The sequence below is a fragment of the Camelus bactrianus genome, chromosome 32 (assembly GCF_048773025.1).
Source record: "Camelus bactrianus isolate YW-2024 breed Bactrian camel chromosome 32, ASM4877302v1, whole genome shotgun sequence".
Taxonomy (NCBI): domain Eukaryota; kingdom Metazoa; phylum Chordata; class Mammalia; order Artiodactyla; family Camelidae; genus Camelus; species Camelus bactrianus.
Window position 1 is genome coordinate 20,463,325 of NC_133570.1, and position 17,771 is coordinate 20,481,095.

Below are 17,771 nucleotides of genomic sequence, written 5' to 3' on the forward strand. Positions count from 1 at the left end.
TTCGTTCGTTCAACAAATACTTCCCTAGGTCCTTTGGAGACCAGGCCCTGTGCTGGGTCATGGCCAAAGAAGTTCCCAGGCCTGTTTTTGACCCTCCTGCCAGTCTGTTCCCCCACTTTTGGGCCTTTCTTCACCCTAGTTTCCTTCCCCCGGACAGCCTGAGTGGCTCCTGGGGGTCTTGGGTCACTGAGGGAGCTCCCTTTCTTCACTGAGACTCAGGAGACCTCCCCAGCTCACCAGGTGACCTTGAGCAAATCCCTCTCCCAAGCCACTCCCAGTGAGTCCTGGAGGAGGAGAGGAGCTGGGCCATGCTGGGTCTGGCTGTAGGGACATAGGAGGGCAGGCACAAATTGTCTGAAGAGGAAGAGCCTGGGCTGAGGTTGAGATGGGAAGGGACTCCAGTTGCTGGAGCCTGAGTGTCTGGCCCTGAAATGGGAAGAGCCAGGCGGGGGGGCGGGCACCAAGGCCTGAAAATGGGGCAAGGGTGGGGGCCAAGGCAAGGCCTGCACTGGCAGGGAGTCAGGAAGGTAACAGGATCAGGGCAGGGACTCAGGTGTCTCTGAGGCCCTGGAGAGGAGGCTGACCTCCAAGCTACCTTACCCTCAGGTGTGTCAGTGCCCCTCCCTGAGCAAGGGCTGGCCAGGCCCACAGGCAGGAGGGTGGGGGCAGACAGACAGCCTCCTCTATCTGCCAGCTGGGACCTGTGCCAGGCCAATAGACCCACCTCCCTGCCCCTCCCTCCCCCTGCTATAGCCATTCCAGCCTCAGCAGCCAGTCCCCAGAGGGTAGGCCACCTTGCCCTGGCCACCTCTGGGTTGGGAAGTGGGTGCCTGTGCCTTTAAATTCTCAGCAGGTTGAAACGGCTGATGACATCACTGGTTCCCGGGAGCGGAGGAGCTGGAGCCAGAGCCCGAGGGAGCCCGGGCTGCTGGGGCTGCAGACATGGAGGGCCAGGGCGGCAGTGGCAGCAGGAGGCCAGGGACCCGGGCTGGCCTGGGCCCTCTGCCCATGCCCTATGGGTTTTCCCAAACTGGTACACCCTCCAAGGTAAGACCCTTAAAGCCTAGCACCCCTATTCCTGATCCTTGGTCCCATACCCCCTCAACACTGCAGGCACCCTGGTGCCCTCAGCTGGGGGGCTGGCACTATCCTTTGCCCACCAGCAGAGACTGGGCAAACATGGCGCCCTAGGGGCTAAGGGGGTAGTGATGGGACACCCAGAGAGAGATGGAGTTAGCCATCCCCAGGACCCCCTGGAGAACCCTGGACTGAGTGTCTGGGGACCCAGCTGTGCTCCAGCTTTGCTGTGTGACCTTGGGCAAGTTGCTTGTCCTCTCTGAGCCAAAGCAAAATGAGGAGGATTGTTCCTGAAGACTAAAACTGTGACATCTGGGATGTCTAAGTTGTTAGTGCTGAAGGCGGTGTGGTGTTGTTGGGGGGGTTGTGTGCAGAGTGGGACACTAGGAGCCAAGGACGATGCCCAAAATGCAAGCTTCAAAGAGCTGAGTTTGGGGACAGAGGTGGAGGCACAGTTTCAGAGTCTCTGCACTAAGAAGGACATGGGATGCAGGCAGAACTGCATCTCTGGAGGCAAGGATGGGGCCACCCCAGGGTGAGTGTAAACCTTCTTCTGCCCTCCCTGGCAAAGGACGCTGTATCCTCATTTCTGGAGACAGGGGCATCAGAAACAGGGGACAGAAGGGAAAGGGAGAGGAGGTCCCTGCAGGGCTCCACGCCCTCCACTCCACCTGCCGGACAAAAAGATGATACCTGCTTGCTTGTCCTCACTGATGGGGTGACCAGGGTAAGAGGGTACAACCTGTGCACAGAGAGGTGCAATGCCAGGATCAGTAGAATCCTGGACCTGCTCTGAATGTTAGAGTCACACTCTGGAGGATGGACTATCCCATGGAGCTCACACGGAATCCTAGCAAATGTTGGGCTCATAAACACAGAGAATGTGAGACCAAGGCTTCCCAGGATCAGGTGTGGCCAGGGACACTTTACTAGGTTCCTGCATTTTATGGACAGGGAAACTGAGGCCCTGGGCAAGGAGGTGCTTGCCTAAGGTCACACGGAGCTGGGCTTGGAATCAGTGTGGCCATTCCCAGCTCTGGGGTCTTACTCCTGCCTGGAGCTCTGGGAATGGTGAAGAGGACAGAGAGGGCTGTGACCAAAGAGTTTGGGACATTTAGCCGGGAGAACCTGAGGGTTCCTGGGGAGTGTGGAGGAAGGAAGTGGTGTTTAATAGGCTGGACCCAGGGTGTCCAGAGTGGCAGATCTAGGGTGTCAGATCAGTAACCCTTAGCCAGGGGAGCAGCAGGGACTGCAGGGGAGTTGCCTAGAAAAGCTGGCTGTGTGGTCAAGGAGTGGGTGATAGCCAGGCTCAGGTCCAGGCTCACGCTCTGCCTCATTTGAGTCAGGGGTCTTAGTTTCCCTACCTATGAAAGAGGTGTCAGACATGAGGGCGGGGATAGGGTTCTGGTTCCTGGTTCCTCCAAAAGAGAAGCTGATTCACAGCAGAATGGATTGAGGTGAGAAATTAGGAAGAACTTCCTTGGGAAGATGTGCCTCTCTTAGCTAGAGGGAGTCTGCTGGGGTCTGTATGGAACTGGAGGCCAGGATAGGGCTGACCCTGTATCCTATACAAGATGTATCCTATACAAGATGGACTCACATTTTCAGCTCCCAGCGAAGGAGAATGCAGCCCCAGTACCCTTGGAACCAAGGTTGGCTCTGACACCTGTGGGGCCACAAGCAGCTATGCCATCTTCCTCAGAGGGGCCAAGGCTGGCTCTGGTCTCCCCCCGACCCATCTTGGCTCCAGTGTCTACCCCTGGAAGGCAGAAAACTTCTCCTGCCCACCGTAATGCCAGCCTGGCTCCAACATCTGTGGGCCAGTTGGTCATGTCTGCCTCATCTGGGCCGAAGCCTCCTCCAGCAACGTCAGGCTCCGTCCTGGCTCCAACATCCCTGGGGCAGCTGGTGATGTCCGCTTCGGCCAGGCCCAGGCCTCCTCCACCTACCCTGGGGCCCAGGCTGGCAACAATGTCCAGGGACCAGAAGCAGGTGCCACCTGCCTCCGTGGGACTCAAGCCAGCACTGGCTGCTTCAGGCCTGAGCCTAGCCCTGACGTCTGAGAAGCAGCCCCCACAGCACCCCAAGCAGTCCCCACAGCCCTCATCCAGCTCTACTCCAGTGCCCAGTCCAGTTCTGTTGCCCTCTCAGGAACAGGCCCTGGCTCCAGCATCTGTGACATCAGCCCCGGCCTCTGTGGGATGGACGCCAGCTAAACAGAGGGATACTCCGACCTCTAGACCTCTCCCCTCTTCTGAAGGGCATCTCCAGCCCCAGGCTCAGGCATCCGGTCCTATGAGCTCCCCATCCTTGATCCAAACCCCTCCAGATCCTCGGATCTCCCCCTCCTTCAGAGCCAGGCCTGAGGCCTCCCGCAGCAGCCCTGAGGATCCAGTCCTGCCTCGGCCACCCCAGACTCTGCCCCTGGATGTGGGCCAGGGTCCCTCAGAGCCTGGCACTCGCTCCCCAGGACTTCTGTCCCCCACCTTCAGGCCAGGGGCCCCCTTAGCCCAGACTGTGCCCCCACCTCTGCCCAAGCCACCCCGGTCTCCCAGCCGCTCCCCCAGCCGCTCCCCCAACCTCTCCCCTTGTGTCCCCCCAGCCCCTGAGATGGCCCTCCCCAGGCCTGGCACTGCAGGGCCTGGTGGGCACCTGAGCCCCAGCCTTCAGCCCCAAGAGACCCCAGCCCCAGTCACTACCTCCTCTCCTACATCGACCTCGTCACCCTCCTCTTGGTCAGCTCAGCCCACCTGCAAGAGCGACCCTGGCTTCTGGTGAGGGGGCCCTCTCCTAAGAGACTGCTGAGACTTGAGCTCTGAGACTAGCCATCCTTCTAGGGTGTCTTGCCCTACTCTGCCCCAGTTGACCTCCCTGAGGAAGAGGACTTGCGGGTGCTAGGCCCACTCTGGGACCCTCAGAAGACAGCATCCTCTTCTAAGGGACTTGCCCCCCTACCCTGCCTCATTTGATCCCCCTGGGAAAGTCTGGTAGGAGAGATCCCGGGCCCCCTGGGGGTCCTTCTGAGGGCTCACACCATACTTGCCTCAGCTCTTTCCCTAGAAAGAGCCCCTGGGGGGGGGGGTTGGGGATAAGGAGTGGGGCCCAGTAGTGACCCCTCCTGTACTCCTACCACCAGGATCACTGTGGTCACATGGAATGTGGGCACGGCCATGCCCCCGGACGATGTCACGTCCCTCCTCCACCTGGGCAGCAGCGGTGATGACAGTGACAGGGCAGACATGATCGCCATAGGGTGAGGGGGCAGGGCCAGTAGACCCCCTCCTGAGCCCTTCCGGTGGGAGGGGTTTCTAGGGCACCCGCCAATCCGAAGGCTGCCTCACCGTCCCCCTCAGGTTGCAGGAAGTGAACTCCATGATCAACAAGCGCCTCAAGGACGCGCTCTTCATGGACCAGTGGAGCGAGCTCTTCATGGACGCACTGGGACCCTTCAACTTCGTGCTGGTAACGCCCCCCTCACCCCCCCCCCAGGCAGGCAGATACCTCCTGGATGCCCAGCCCTAGGTCTGCCTTGATTCACTGTGGGGCCCGCTGGGCCTCTGTTGACGGGTCCATGAAATGGGAGGATGGAGGAGCAGACCTTGTGGGCGGGAAAAGGCGAGGGCGTGACGGGGGAGTCATGTCCTGTCCCTCAGCCTCCTCCCGCCTCCGCTGCAGGTGAGTACTGTGCGCATGCAGGGTGTCATCCTGCTGCTGTTCGCCAAGTACTACCACCTGCCCTTCCTGAGGAACGTGCAGACCGATTGCACACGCACTGGCCTGGGTGGCTATTGGGTGAGCATGGGAGCGGCCCAGAGGGGAGAGGGCCCTAAGGAGTATGTAGGTTAGTCCCCCGGCCCGCAGCGTTATCAATGTCCCGTCCCCAAGCTCCACCCCTTACCCCTCCCCACCCCATCCCGCCCCATTTTCTAGACCCCGCCCTTTTTTGTCCCCATTGCATCCTAGTGTTCCACTCCTTTCCTAGAACCCACCCCTCTCCTAGCCTCCACCAGCTCTGAGCCTCACCCACTGGCCACGCCCACAAAAAGCACCGCCCATGCCACACCTCCTTACCTAGGCCCCGCCCATGATCCGCCCAACCCTGTCTTCCAAGGGCAACAAGGGTGGAGTGAGTGTGCGCCTGGCGGCCTTTGGGCACATGCTGTGCTTCCTGAACTGCCACCTGCCGGCCCACATGGATAAAGCCGAGCAGCGCAAGGACAACTTCCAGACCATCCTCAGCCTTCAGCAATTCCAGGGGCCTGGAGCTCAAGGCATCCTGGATCACGAGTATGGGCCCGGGGCGGGACCAAATGGAGTTGGGAGGGGCTGGTGAAGGAGGGGTGGGCCTCAGAGTCAAAGCTGATAAACCTTGTGGGGAGAGACGGGGCTTATGGGGATGGAGACCACTCAAACTGCATCTAAGATCTGGAGTGCTGGTAAGTTTGATGGGGAGGCTGAGCCTGCAGCCTGAACTTTGCTGAGGGGCTGGGCCTTGCTGGAGGTCGGAACTTAACTTTCCTCGCTGCTGCTCTGTGGTGCGCTGGAGGCTCTGCCGCAACCCACCCACCCACCCACCCACTGCGTGATGGCTAGGAGCAGCCAGTGCCGTAGGGTTGGATGGGGGCAGAGAAGGATCCCAGTTGGTCTCTTCACCCCACGGACCCTGCTGACCCCCACCCCTGAATAGCCTTGTCTTCTGGTTTGGGGACCTGAACTTCCGCATTGAGAGCTACGATCTGCACTTTGTCAAGTTTGCCATCGACAGCGAGCAGCTCCACCAGCTCTGGGAGAAAGACCAGGTGGGGGAATCCCAGCCTGCACCCCAAGCCGTCCAGCACACTGAGCATGCCCCAGACTACCCGCACCCTAGGCTGTAGTCCTTGCCCTCACCCGCCCTGCCCAAGCTCTTGTCCAATTCTGCGCTTCTGGACTCTCACAGCTCAACATGGCCAAGAACACTTGGCCCATCCTGAAAGGCTTCCAGGAGGGGCCCCTCAACTTTGCACCCACCTTCAAGTTTGACGTGGGTACTAACAAATATGATACCAGGTGAGCTCAGCACTGGGATGAGAGGTGAGAGCATGGGCTTCGGGATGAGGGAGACAGGAAAGAGGGGCAAGAGGCAAGGTCAGGAGCTATGCCTTGATCCCCAGCCACTGATACTCAGGCTACCCCTGCCCATCATAGTGCCAAGAAACGGAAGCCTGCCTGGACAGACCGTATCCTGTGGAAGGTCAAGGCTCCAGGTGGAGGTCCCAGTCCCTCAGGACGGGAGAGCCACCGGCTCCAGGTGACCCAGCACAGCTACCGCAGCCACATGGAATACACAGTCAGCGACCACAAGCCGGTGGCTGCCCAGTTCGTCCTACACGTGAGTCCTGGCCTCATCCTCCCCTCGTGACATCCCCCAGCCTGGCTCAGCATCCCCCTACCCACCAGTAACCCCTTGTACCCGCCCTCAGAAGAACCCACTTGTCATAGCAGACTGGGAGTGGGGTTATAATCTCCATTTTCAGATGAGGAAACTGAGGCTCAGAGACACAGCATCACTCGACCAGGGTCACACAGCTAGTAAAGGGAAGAGTTAGGATTTGAACCCAGGCTAGTCCTTTTAAGAGGCCATGCCTTTTCCATTCATCTTGAACTCCCTCATTTTGAGAAAGTCTTAGGGAAACTTGTGTTAAAATTCACATATATATTGTGAGTGTTTTACATACCAACAAAAAGGTATGTAAATATGAGATTTAATCATTATCATTATCATTTTTTAGTATCTGTTTTAACCTTTATCAGTTAAAGTTGTCCAGAACAATTTTTCTACATTAAAAAAGCCATTAGTATAGCTTTAGAACAGTCAATATATATGCACATGTGCACATCAAAAAATGCTAAAATTCACCAAGACATTTTAAAAATTCACATATATAGTAAGACCAACAAACTCAAAATAGTTCCTCAAACCCTATGTAGCATTCATTCATATTCATTTATTATTTATTTATCATCTTACCATATGTGGTAGGGAGGTGAAGTAGAGATATAAAAAACCCCACAAAACTAAACTCTAAATAGTTACGATAAAATTTAGCATTGTGTTTAGGATTGAGGTCCCTAGTTGCCAAAATAAAAAGGGGATATCCAAGAATGTCAGAACTGGACCTGAGAGACCAGATAGTCCAAATCTCTGTTTTTTTTTTCTGGGGACATGGAGGCCCCTAGTGGGGTAGGCATTTTCCCCAAGTCATATGCCGGTTTAGCAGCAGACTGGGGTAGATCCCATTTTCCAGCCCTGAAACCCAACTCTGGGCTCTCCAGTTCTCTTGATCTGATAAGAGGGAGCCCAGCAAGTCAGAGAATGTTTTCCCTGCTAACTTTGTCATGTGGTCAGTCAGCGGGACAGTGGCCAATATCCTCAGCTGGGAATGGAAATCTGCCCATGTCTAGCCTCCTGTGACCTTTGGTAAAAGCCTTAGGTGTGAGGTTTAACCCCCAGTTAGGAACCTCACCTTGAGAATCACTCCTTTTGGGCACCTGTCCTTCCCTCCTTGTCTAGGACTCTATCCCTTGTAAAATGTTACTTGTTGAGTACAGTCAGGTCTGGTATGGGGTGCTTCACATATGCCATCCCTCTGAATGCCTTGGTAGACCCTGAGATGTCCAAATTCTCCCAGTTTCCTGATAAGGGAAACGGAGGCTCAGAGAACTTAAATCTGTTACCCAGAGCAACACAGAACAGTGCTTAGCAGGGGTTTTGAGCCCAGGAGGCCATGAGGATATTTCCAAGAGCCCACTCTGACCAGACCTGCAGTCACGAACCCAGGGGCAGGGAGAGGATGTGCTAGTTCCTTCTGGAGTAGCTTGGCTTAGAAGCCAAGGAGGGAGGGAAACTTGAAACCAGATAAACAGGGAAACAGATAAAAGCCTGAGGCTGGCACTATCTGAGTCCTCCCCTCAGGGACAAAAGTGGCCACCTGCCACTCTAGCAACCCCACCCACATGGTGACCCCTGATCAGCCTGGGGTGACTCTGTAGGAGGATATTTATGGTTATAATTTGTCTTCATGGACTGAGAACAAACAAGGTTAATAGTGGTCTCTCAGTATAGGTGGGGAAACTGAGTCTTACTTAGGGTGGCTAGGGGCTTATCTGAGGTCATGAAAGAAGTTAGTAGCAGAGCCTGGAAGCTCTCCAGCCATCTATCCAGGTCTCTTCTTGCCTGCTCAGGGGTATTCAGTTTAGCCCAGAATATCTAGTGCTTCATGGGACTTTACCTGTCTCCTTCGCTGGTATATAGGCAAATCATTCATTAAGTACCTACTGCATACTGGGACATTTATGAGATGCTTTATATGGTGTCTCACTGAATCTGCAGAACAACCCCAAGAGTTAAATAAGATCATCAGAGTTTACAGACAGGAGCCTTGGTGTTCAGAGAGGTCAAGAAACTCATACAGGGTCACACTGCCTGTCAATGGCAGAGCCAGGGCTAAACCCATGGTCTACTGAGCTTCAAAGCTGGGTTCTCACTCACTCCCTAAGGAGGCTAAGGGCAGAAAGAGCCCTGAGCTGGGAGGCAGGAAGCCTGACATTTATCCTAGACCTGTTCTTCCTGTTTCCTGGTCTGTGCAGTGGCTTCAAATACCCTTCATCTCAGCTGATTTGTGCTGACTCAGGCCCAAGGGCTCTAGGTGCATGGAATACTAGAGGGTCTCACCTGATATTGTCGCCTGCCCCTGGGCAGTTTGCCTTCAGGGATGACATGCCGCTGGTGCGGCTGGAGGTGGCAGACGAGTGGGTGCGGCCGGAGCAGGCTGTGGCGAGGTACCGCATAGAAACGGTTTTTGCTCGCAGCTCCTGGGACTGGATCGGCTTGTACCGGGTAAGAAGGGCACGTGGGGTGGGGCTGTCAGCGACTTGGGAAGGAAGGGCCTGAAGGGACGACCAGACCCCCACGTGGGATCACTGGTTTCTCCAGGGTTTGATGCCACATTGGGAGGCTGCTGGGGTCAGGTGTTAGGGGTCATGACCTTGATTCCTCTCGCCCCAGGTGGGTTTCCGCCACTGCAAGGACTATGTGGCTTATGTGTGGACCAAACATGAGGACATGGATGGGAACACCTACCAGGTACTTAAGGGGGTGGAGTGGGGAGAGTGGGAGGAAGTCCCCATTGCCCTTGGGGACTCAGGTCCCAGCTTGATGGGTCCTGAGGCTGCCTCCTTCACCCTAACCTGGGCCTAACCCCCTGGACCCACTAGGTGACATTCAGTGAAGAGTCGCTGCCCAAGGGCCACGGTGACTTCATCCTGGGCTATTATAGCCACACCCACAGCATCCTCATTGGCGTCACTGAGCCCTTCCAGGTGAGAAGGCCAGGCTGCAGGGTTGGGGGTGCCAAAAGACTCTATTCAAATGCCACGGCCTCTACGTTCTGCACTCTGACCTTTCTGGGTCTGCCAAGGGGGAAGGAGGGAGTGGTTCCCAGAGGCCTCATGGCTTGTTGGGGAGAGAGGCACCCCAGTGACCAGCCTGGGGTGGTCCCCCTAGATCTCACTGCCTACCTTGGAGCTGGCCAGCAGCAGCACAGACAGCTCAGGTGCCAGTTCGGAGGATGAGGATGACAGCACCCTGGAGCTACTTGCCCCCAAGTCCCGCAGCCCCAGCCCTGGCAAGTCCAAGCGGCACCGTAGCCGCAGCCCTGGCCTGGCCCGCTTCCCTGGCCTCGCCCTGCGGCCCTCGTCCCGCGAGCGCAGAGGCACCAGCCGAAGCCCCTCGCCCCAGAGCCGCCGCCTGCCCAGGGTGGCTCCAGACAGGGGCAGCGACGGTGGTAGCCGGGGCAGCAGTGAGGAGGGGACCCCTGGGCTGCCTGGCCCCTGGGCCTTCCCACCATCCGTACCTCGAAACCTAGGCTTGCTGCCTGCCTTGCGCTTAGAGACTGTAGACCCCGGAGGTGGTGGCTCCTGGGGACCCGATCGGAAGGCCCCCACCCCTGACAGCCTATCTCCCAGCCCCTAAGGTCAGCAGGGACTGGAGGAAGGGGGCCTGGGGCCCTGAGGGTGGTGGGGGCAGGAGGGCCCAGGTGGCCCCCACTCTGCCCCAATCTTCTGCAAACCCACCTGTCTCCCCCCTGCTGCTGCTCCATCTTTATGTGCACCTGCCACTCTGTTCTGGCCAGAGGTGGCCAGCTGGGGTCCCCCAAACTTGGTCCCGGCACCTCATCTGTGACAATCAGCAAAGCCCTATCCAGGCTCCCATCTGGGATGGGGGTAGCAAACCTGGAGGTCGTCAATTAGGAATTAAATTCTCCAGGCTCACTCCCGACTCCTTCTTCACTTGTTAGCAGTCTGGGGTGGGGGCGGTCAGAGGGAGGGGCCCAAGAGGCAAGAGGATGGCAGATCCAACAGTTACCAGGCACCAGCTGTACACGTTCCACAAGCCATCTCCTTTAATCTGCACCACAACCCTGAATTGTGGTGTTTTCAGTACAGTTCTTAGCCCCATTTCACAGGTGAGTAAACAGGCCTCCAAGAGATTCTGGTAGCCTTTGTAAATCAGACACCTAAGCCCAGTTTGCCTGTGTGTTGGAGGGAGGGGCCATTAACGAGGTGCTAAGTGCTGTCCAGGTACTGGTTCATTTAATCCTCAACAACCCTATGAGGTAGGTCCTGTTTACACTCCCCTTTTTCAGAGGAGGAAACTAAGGCTCAGAGCAGGAGAAGGAGGTCTCTTGCTCAAAGGCACAGGGGAGATCTGAAGTTAGGTTTCGGGCAGAAAGAATGGGCCAGGGTTGGGCCAGGAAGGGCATAGCAGCTGTTAAGAGAAAGGGTCCCCTGGGGAGGAGGGGAGTTGGGAAGCCCCTCTCTAGCCCTGCCCCCCATTCTGGATTCAGACACAGGTACTTCTGTGACATCCCTTATTCCCCACTGCTGCCCCCAGCCTCAGAAGGCAGGCACTGAGCCCCCCCCACCCCGGGCAAGTCCTTGAGATATGAATTAATTTCACAACGTGGACATATGTGTACCTCCTCCTGGTACCTGCTGTGGCTGCTGCAATAAGTTATCCCCTCCCCATTCCCATCTGGATGTGAAGTTCCCTGGGAAGGCCCCAGCCCAGGGCAGCAGAATGAGCCTCCTGAATACCATATCCAAGCACAGAGAGGTTGCATCACCAGCCCAAGATCACCCAGCAGAGCAGGAAATGTGGTCCAGCATTTGGACCTTGGTCCCCTACCCTCTCCATACAGCTTCCTGACTGTTCACAAGAGTCCACGCCATGCTTCAGTCTAACACATGGAGAGGTCGAGACCTCCAGGGCCTGGCAAACCCAGAGGTGAGGTCCAGTCTGGGACCCAGGAGAGCTGGAACTGAGGTCACTGGTTCTGGGATTTGAGCTGCCCCTCAGATCCTCCGGCTGCCTGGGTCAGCTGCAGGCACCGGTCATGGAATGACACAGGGGCCCTTGGGTGCTCTGAAGGCCATGCCTGCCCGTTGTCTGTGCCTGTACCCTGGAGCTGAACCCGCCTCTGCTGAAGTCGCTGCAAGTGCCGAGTTGACACCTTGATGGCCCTAAGGTCCCTGGAACAGCTGTGGGGAAAGAAAAGTGGGGCAGGAGGTCACGACTGCCGAGAATCCCACGCTACTCTGCATACAGGGTGACCAGGACCCAGAGAGGAGCAGGGCAGGGTGGGTTATCCCTCCAATGAGGCAGAATAAACCTAAGCTGGCATCCAGAAGCCCAGGTTCTGCAGAAACCCAGGCCAGTCTGGGCCTTGATTTCCCAACCTGTGAAACAGGAGAAGTAACAAGGGAGTGGCTTTGAGAATTAGAATGGAAATGAGATTGTGGATTAGGAGCAAGAGTTAATGCAAGTGTTTTACTCTGTGTCCTGCAGGCCTTGGCCTGTGCATATCACATCTGCTATTTCCTTGGCTTCTACCCCCATTTTACGGGTAAGGATGCAGAGATGTGGAGAGGTGATTCAACTTGCAAGGTCACACAGGATGTAAGTGACAGAGTCGAGATGCCACCTACATGCGCCAACTGCAGAGCTGAACCCAGGGCTGACAGTGGAGCTCAGAGGTCCCCTGATCCCCTCCCCCACCCCCTCGGCCTGAGGTTCATGAAGGGAGTCTAGGCACCTCTCCTCAGGGGAATCCCCCATCCCTCCTGGCTCTGCTGTCACTTACCCTTTGCCCTCAGCACAGTCGGGTGGCAGGACCAGCTTGAAACAAGTCATGCCCAGCAGCTCCCAAAGCACACTGGCACCTGCAGGTGGGCTGTGGAGACTCAGGAAGCGTGCCAGGCTGAGGACAGAAGCAGACTCAGGCTGGGGCAGGGCCTCGCCAGCCAGGTGTCCCTTCCCAGTGCCTGGCAGAAGGCAGCCCACCCCCGGGTCCAAGCCGTCCTCACCGGCATGTGCAGTTGCAGTGGAAGAGGGGTTCATGGGCACTATTGAACAGCTGGAATTTGGTCTCCTGGGGCCCGATCTGATGCTCACACTGGTCCAAACAGCGGAAGCCACGGCAGGCCTGGCGGGCACCTGGGGACAGGTGTGGTGGTGAGGGGAGCCCCATCACCCAGTGAGGCCCCACCGATGCCCCTGCCATTCAGCACATATGCTCAGTCTCACACGTGGTGTCCCTCCATCTCATGCCCTTTGTGCCCTCAGAGTGCCTCACGTATGGGACACATACACACACACACAGCAGCATCACCACGGGGGAAGCCCAGAGTGGTCAGAAAAGAAGGCAGAGGCTATGAGAGAGGAAGAGTCAGGGAGAGCGCTCCCGGTGGCAGGAACAGCATGTGCAAAGGCCCAGAGGTGGGAGAGAGAAAGCTGCTTTAGAAGAATCAAATGAAGTTGGTGAAACTGGAGATTTGACTGGGAAGTAGGGTCTGTAGGACCAGCACCCGAGGACCTCTGGGTGTTGGGACATTGCAATGGGGGCTCAGTGAGGAGAGCCATGGCCAAGTTTGGAGCTTAAGAAAATCCCTCTGGCTGCATCGTGATTCGGTGGGAGAGGTTGGGAGACCCTGGAAGGAGTTCAGAGCAGGAAAGGAAACAACACAGAGTCCTCTGGCCCTGCACAAAGGCAGGGACAACTCCTCATATCAGGAACCCCCAAGGTTAGGTTCTGAGCTCACCCTGAGGTTTTAGGCCCTGCCATGTTTCCTGGAGGCCTGTATGTGTGACCTTCAGCTGGGCCATAGGTGCCATATCAGGCCCATGCGAGGTCACAGGGGCCTGAAGGGCTGTGGTGTTGGCTTTGCTGGGGTGCTTGGACTCTTCCCGCTGCATCCGCCGAGGCTTGCTGGGGGCTGGGTTCTGGGTGCTGGGGGTCAAGGGGGTGGTAGAGGAGCTCCAGGAGGCATTGTAGATGGTACTGGGCTGGAGGCGAGCGAGAGGTACAGAGCCATACGTTCTACACCTGGGAGGTGGAACATGGTGGCAATTGGCAACCCAGAATCCTCCCTCCCAGAAGTCCCGGGGCTCATCTCTATGGAGGCTGGGGCTCTGCCAGTCCCATCTCTCATCCCACATCCTACTAGGTCATGCAGGGCACCCAGGGAGGATCTGCATCCCCCTGCCCTGAGGAGAGGACAGGGAGGATGATGCACATTCCCTGGAGGACAGACATATGTTCAGGCCTCCCTCCATCCCAGGCTTGGAGCCCCAGGTCCCCCTCTGGCTGGGAAGGGGCTCAAAAGGCGCAGCCACATACCCGCCCCACCAGTACCACGCCACACAGGCCTCCTGCTCCTCCAGCACGAAGCAAGGGATCGCCAGCACGTTGAAGAAGGCCATGCCCACGATGTCGGAGATGGAGTCCTGCTGGTTCTGCAGGCACTGCTGGAATCTGCCCCAGAGCAGGCACTCAGGTCCCTGGACCACAGAGGGCTAGCTGGCTCCTCTCCCAAGCCACCTGGTCACTACCAGCCAGGTGACTTGGGGTCCAAGAGTCCCCTCTCCTCTCAGGCCTCAGCTTTCCCACTGCACAGTAGGGTCTGGCTGGCTGGTCCTTTAGCATTCTCTGGAATCCCAATCTCTGCACCCAGGAACTGGGTAACCCCATCTTGGGCCCCAGCCCTCCCTGCCCACCACCGACCTGGCATCACAGTCACAGTGGGAGACAGTGTGGAATCGGTAGTTTCGGATGCCATAGTTGTACTGGAAGGGCGAGACGTTCTGTGGGCAGTGGTCATGTTCCCGGCAGCAGAGATCTGGGCCCTGGAAGACCCCTGCAGGGAGTGGAGTGGGCACCAGCTCAGGAGGGTCCTGGGCACCACACACCAGCCGTGCTCACCTGGTGTCGGGAGCAGAGACCTGGTTCTCGCCCCAGCCCTGACACAGATGCTGTGGTTGGCCTCAGGCCTCCCTCTGTGGGATTCTCACAGTTTCAAAGCTTGAAAGGAACACCCAGGCTCAGCCTCTACTGGGCGACTCCAAGTGCCAGACAACCCACCCGGGAGCCCTTGCCTACAGAAAGATCTTCCTGAGTTCTCGGGCTCACACCCCCCAAAAAACTCCAAAGTTATGAATGTGTGTGGAATGGAATGGCAGACAGCAGGGAGTAACCTCACTGGCACGATGAGGCGTTGTCAGGATGCCAACCTGCTCCAGCTCAGGTGCCAAGTCCCCCCACCCAGTGCTCCATGCATACGCACAGACAGCCGCACCGAGGATGCAAAAAAGCCATCCGTGTTTTTCAACCGCTAAATAATAACACCCTTTACTGAGCATCTCCTAAATGCCTAGCACTTCCCACACCCAAGTGCACCACAGCCCTGGGAGGGAGGTGTTGCTTTAATTGTACAGTTCAGAGTGGGGAAGTGGCTTGTTCAGTTTGGATGTGCGGAGCTGTAATTTGAACCTAGGCCTTTGGGTCTTTGCGTCCACTCCACTGGGCACCCTGTGCCCGTAACACCTCCTCTCGAGTAATGGCTCTTTGGCTCAGCTGACCCTGGACCCACCCCAGCCTGCCCCTCCCTGGGATGGTGATTAATGAGGACTCCCAGGTTTGAGTAGGACATTTCCCATCTAAAATCTCATTTTGGCATCTTATGATGAAATTTATGGTCATCCCCACTTTTCAGACAAGGAAACTGAGGTTCAGAGTGGTTAAGTCACTTCCTCAGGACACACAGCCTGGGAGAGCGGGTGCCAGGGCTAAAGTCTGCACGTCCTCCCCAGCCAGCACCCCAGTCCACACCCCCATGGCTCACCCAGTTCCGATGAGTTCCCGGCGGAGTCCCCGACTCCACACCACAGTGTGCCAGGCATGGTCCAGCCCCTCTTCACCCGCTGGTGCCCTATGCCAGATGTGCCACTCTGCCCTGCTGCTCGCTTCTCTCTGGCCCCTGCTGGACTCTTGGCAGACCCTCGGCAGGCCTCCCACTGACTCTGAAGGCTGGCCAGGGCTCTCTGCAGCTCAGGTCCAGGGGTGTGGATGAAGGAGCCCCGAGTGATCTCATCAGCACAAAGGGCACTGAAGGCTGCAGTGAGCTCTGGCTCATCCTCCTGGCTGCACACCTGCAGCTTCCCGTGCCCATCCCAGCGGGCATGGAACAGGGCCAGGCCCTGCGCATTCTTACCCAGGAAGCTAAGGGACCCCAAGGGGCTGCCGGAGATGGGGTTGGCCAAGTGGCAGGAGGTGCTGTCCCAGTGGAGGGCAGGGAGGCTCCCCAGAGCCACCCCCAGGAAGCTCAGCACCTCCAACAGCACCACCAGAACCCCCATTCCACCCTGGCCTAGCCCAATCAGACAAAGCCCCCGTGAAGCCTACCCACAGGGCAGCAGCTCAGCAGCTGAGTGGAAACGGCGCCCAGCCGAGCCAGTGCAGCAGGGCCAATGAATGGAGGTTTGGGAGGAGAAGGAAGGAGGCTGGAGTATGGGGTGATCTGGGGCTTGTAACTGAATCCACCGGCTGGGCAGCCTGCTGATTGGCCAAGGAGTGCACTTGCCGGGGCCCACGCCCCCACTCGGCCTGCCTTTCTCCACGCCTTCCAGTCACCTGCCGCCAGCCCTGCCTGGATGGGGACGCAGGAACCAAAGCCCTGGGCCCTGGGGGCGAGGGCCAGGAGGGGGATCTGCATCTCTTTGAGGAGGGAAGAGGGGGGTTCAGAGGGTCCGAAGAGGCTCCCAGAATTGGTCCTCATCCCCCCACCCAAGAGGTGGCCACCACACCCACCTCCGTGAAGTTGGCAGAGGGCCATGAGTCTCAGCCAAAGCTGGGTAAAGAGATGAGGGCAGGGCTGGGGCTCTGTGGCCACCCTGCCCCCCAAGAGCTCTGAGGGTTCTGGGAAAGGGGGCGTCCATCCCCTGGCCACCTAGGTTGCTTCCCCTGCCCAATCTTGGTTCTCAGAAAGGCAATCAGCATGTTCAGGGGGCAATGCCCCAGGGCTTCCCACTTCCTGGGACTCCGAGTAAGGGCCTGGCACAGCAGCTGCCTTCCTGGTCTTATAGATGGTGAAGACACAGTCAGTGCAGGCTTGGGAGCAACAGAGGACAGTGCTGATGCTCTGGGCTTGAAGGGCCTGTGGTCCCCAGAGGAACAGAGGTGGCCCAGGGTGCTGGGTCTGCAGCCTCCTCCATCCTCGGACTGTAGCCACTATGGCGGGGGTTTGGGGGGAGACACAGCAGGCATCATGTGTCCCTCAAGAGATACAGTGTGTGGGTCTCTCCATCAGGGAGGAGCTACACCCAGCAGATGTTCCTGTGTCTCAAAGCTGATGTATTATTCAACTTCTAGCCATCCAGCAAGGTCGGGTACTTAGAACCCAAGTGCAGATCAAGAAACTGAGCACCAGTGAGGGTGAGGGAACCTCAGGTGACAGTCGGGCTCCAGCTGGGGAGGGCTTTGAGGCTGGGAGTGCAGCTCTTGGGGGGCTTTTATGAGAGGTCAGGGCTGGCTGGAATAGTATCTCGTCTGTCTGTCGTGCCCATCAACCTACTGCTCCCCCAGCATCCTCCCAATCTCCATCTGAGTCTCCTCCAGGAAGATAAGCCCCACTGAGGCAGAGCCAAGCGCAGAGCTGGGGAAGGGGAGCTCCCTGTGCAGGGTGAAGAAGACCCGTCTCTGTGGCTTCAGCACCGGCCTGGGCCTGTGGCTCCAAAGGTCACGGCTTGGGACAATGAAGAGAAGGGAGAGAGGGGGAGGGTAGCCCAGGAGCCAAACTCCTTCTCTCCAGAGGCTGGGAAGGAGGGTGTTGGGTAGAGTGAGTGGTGGCCGGAAGGGGAGGGCCACCTGGGCTTCCCAAAGGCAGAGAATGAACAAAGGTGGGTCCCTCTGGGAAGAATTCTGATGTTTGGAAACCATCATGCTGGTAACTTTCTCCAGCTGTAGGAACTGCCACCCACCTCTGCCCTCCTTTTCCATGTGACAGAGCCCTTTCCTGTGGGTGACAACCTGGGGAGGCTGGGAGGTACCATGGCAGGAACCTAACTTTCAAGGTCAGACAGACCTAGCTTAGGTCCTGGCACTGTGTGACCTCAGGCTTAGAAGTCTTAACTTCTCTGAGCCCCAGTCTCCTCATCTACATCATGGGCATAATCACAGCAGTCACTTTGCAAGATGTTGGCATCCGTAACACTGTCCCTGAAGGCTCAGGACACCCCTGGGCTGGACTCAGTGTCCCCAGGAGAAAGCACGTCCCAAAGGTTTTGGGGCCACAGCATCTGAGACAGCTAGTCCTGGTTA

At 57.5% G+C, this 17,771-nt stretch overlaps 2 protein-coding genes across 2 annotated transcripts; one reads left to right on the forward strand and one right to left on the reverse strand.

Annotated features, from left to right (window-relative positions):
* Positions 1-574: 574 nt before the first annotated feature.
* On the forward strand, positions 575-10,389 carry INPP5J (inositol polyphosphate-5-phosphatase J). Its single transcript, XM_010951351.3, has 13 exons — positions 575-1,047; positions 2,686-3,851; positions 4,214-4,330; positions 4,431-4,539; positions 4,753-4,869; positions 5,189-5,364; positions 5,765-5,876; positions 6,017-6,126; positions 6,265-6,448; positions 8,819-8,956; positions 9,125-9,202; positions 9,334-9,438; positions 9,623-10,389. Exons 1-13 carry the CDS (start codon positions 943-945, stop codon positions 10,088-10,090), a joined length of 2,985 nt encoding a protein of 994 aa, XP_010949653.2. The 5' UTR covers positions 575-942; the 3' UTR covers positions 10,091-10,389.
* A 110-nt stretch (positions 10,390-10,499) lies between these two features.
* Positions 10,500-15,945, reverse strand: PLA2G3 (phospholipase A2 group III). Its single transcript, XM_010951352.3, has 7 exons — positions 15,298-15,945; positions 14,181-14,313; positions 13,797-13,931; positions 13,219-13,502; positions 12,484-12,613; positions 12,261-12,377; positions 10,500-11,658 (listed from the first exon to the last, which is right to left on the reverse strand). Exons 1-7 carry the CDS (start codon positions 15,809-15,811, stop codon positions 11,445-11,447), a joined length of 1,527 nt encoding a protein of 508 aa, XP_010949654.1. The 5' UTR covers positions 15,812-15,945; the 3' UTR covers positions 10,500-11,444.
* Positions 15,946-17,771: the final 1,826 nt, after the last annotated feature.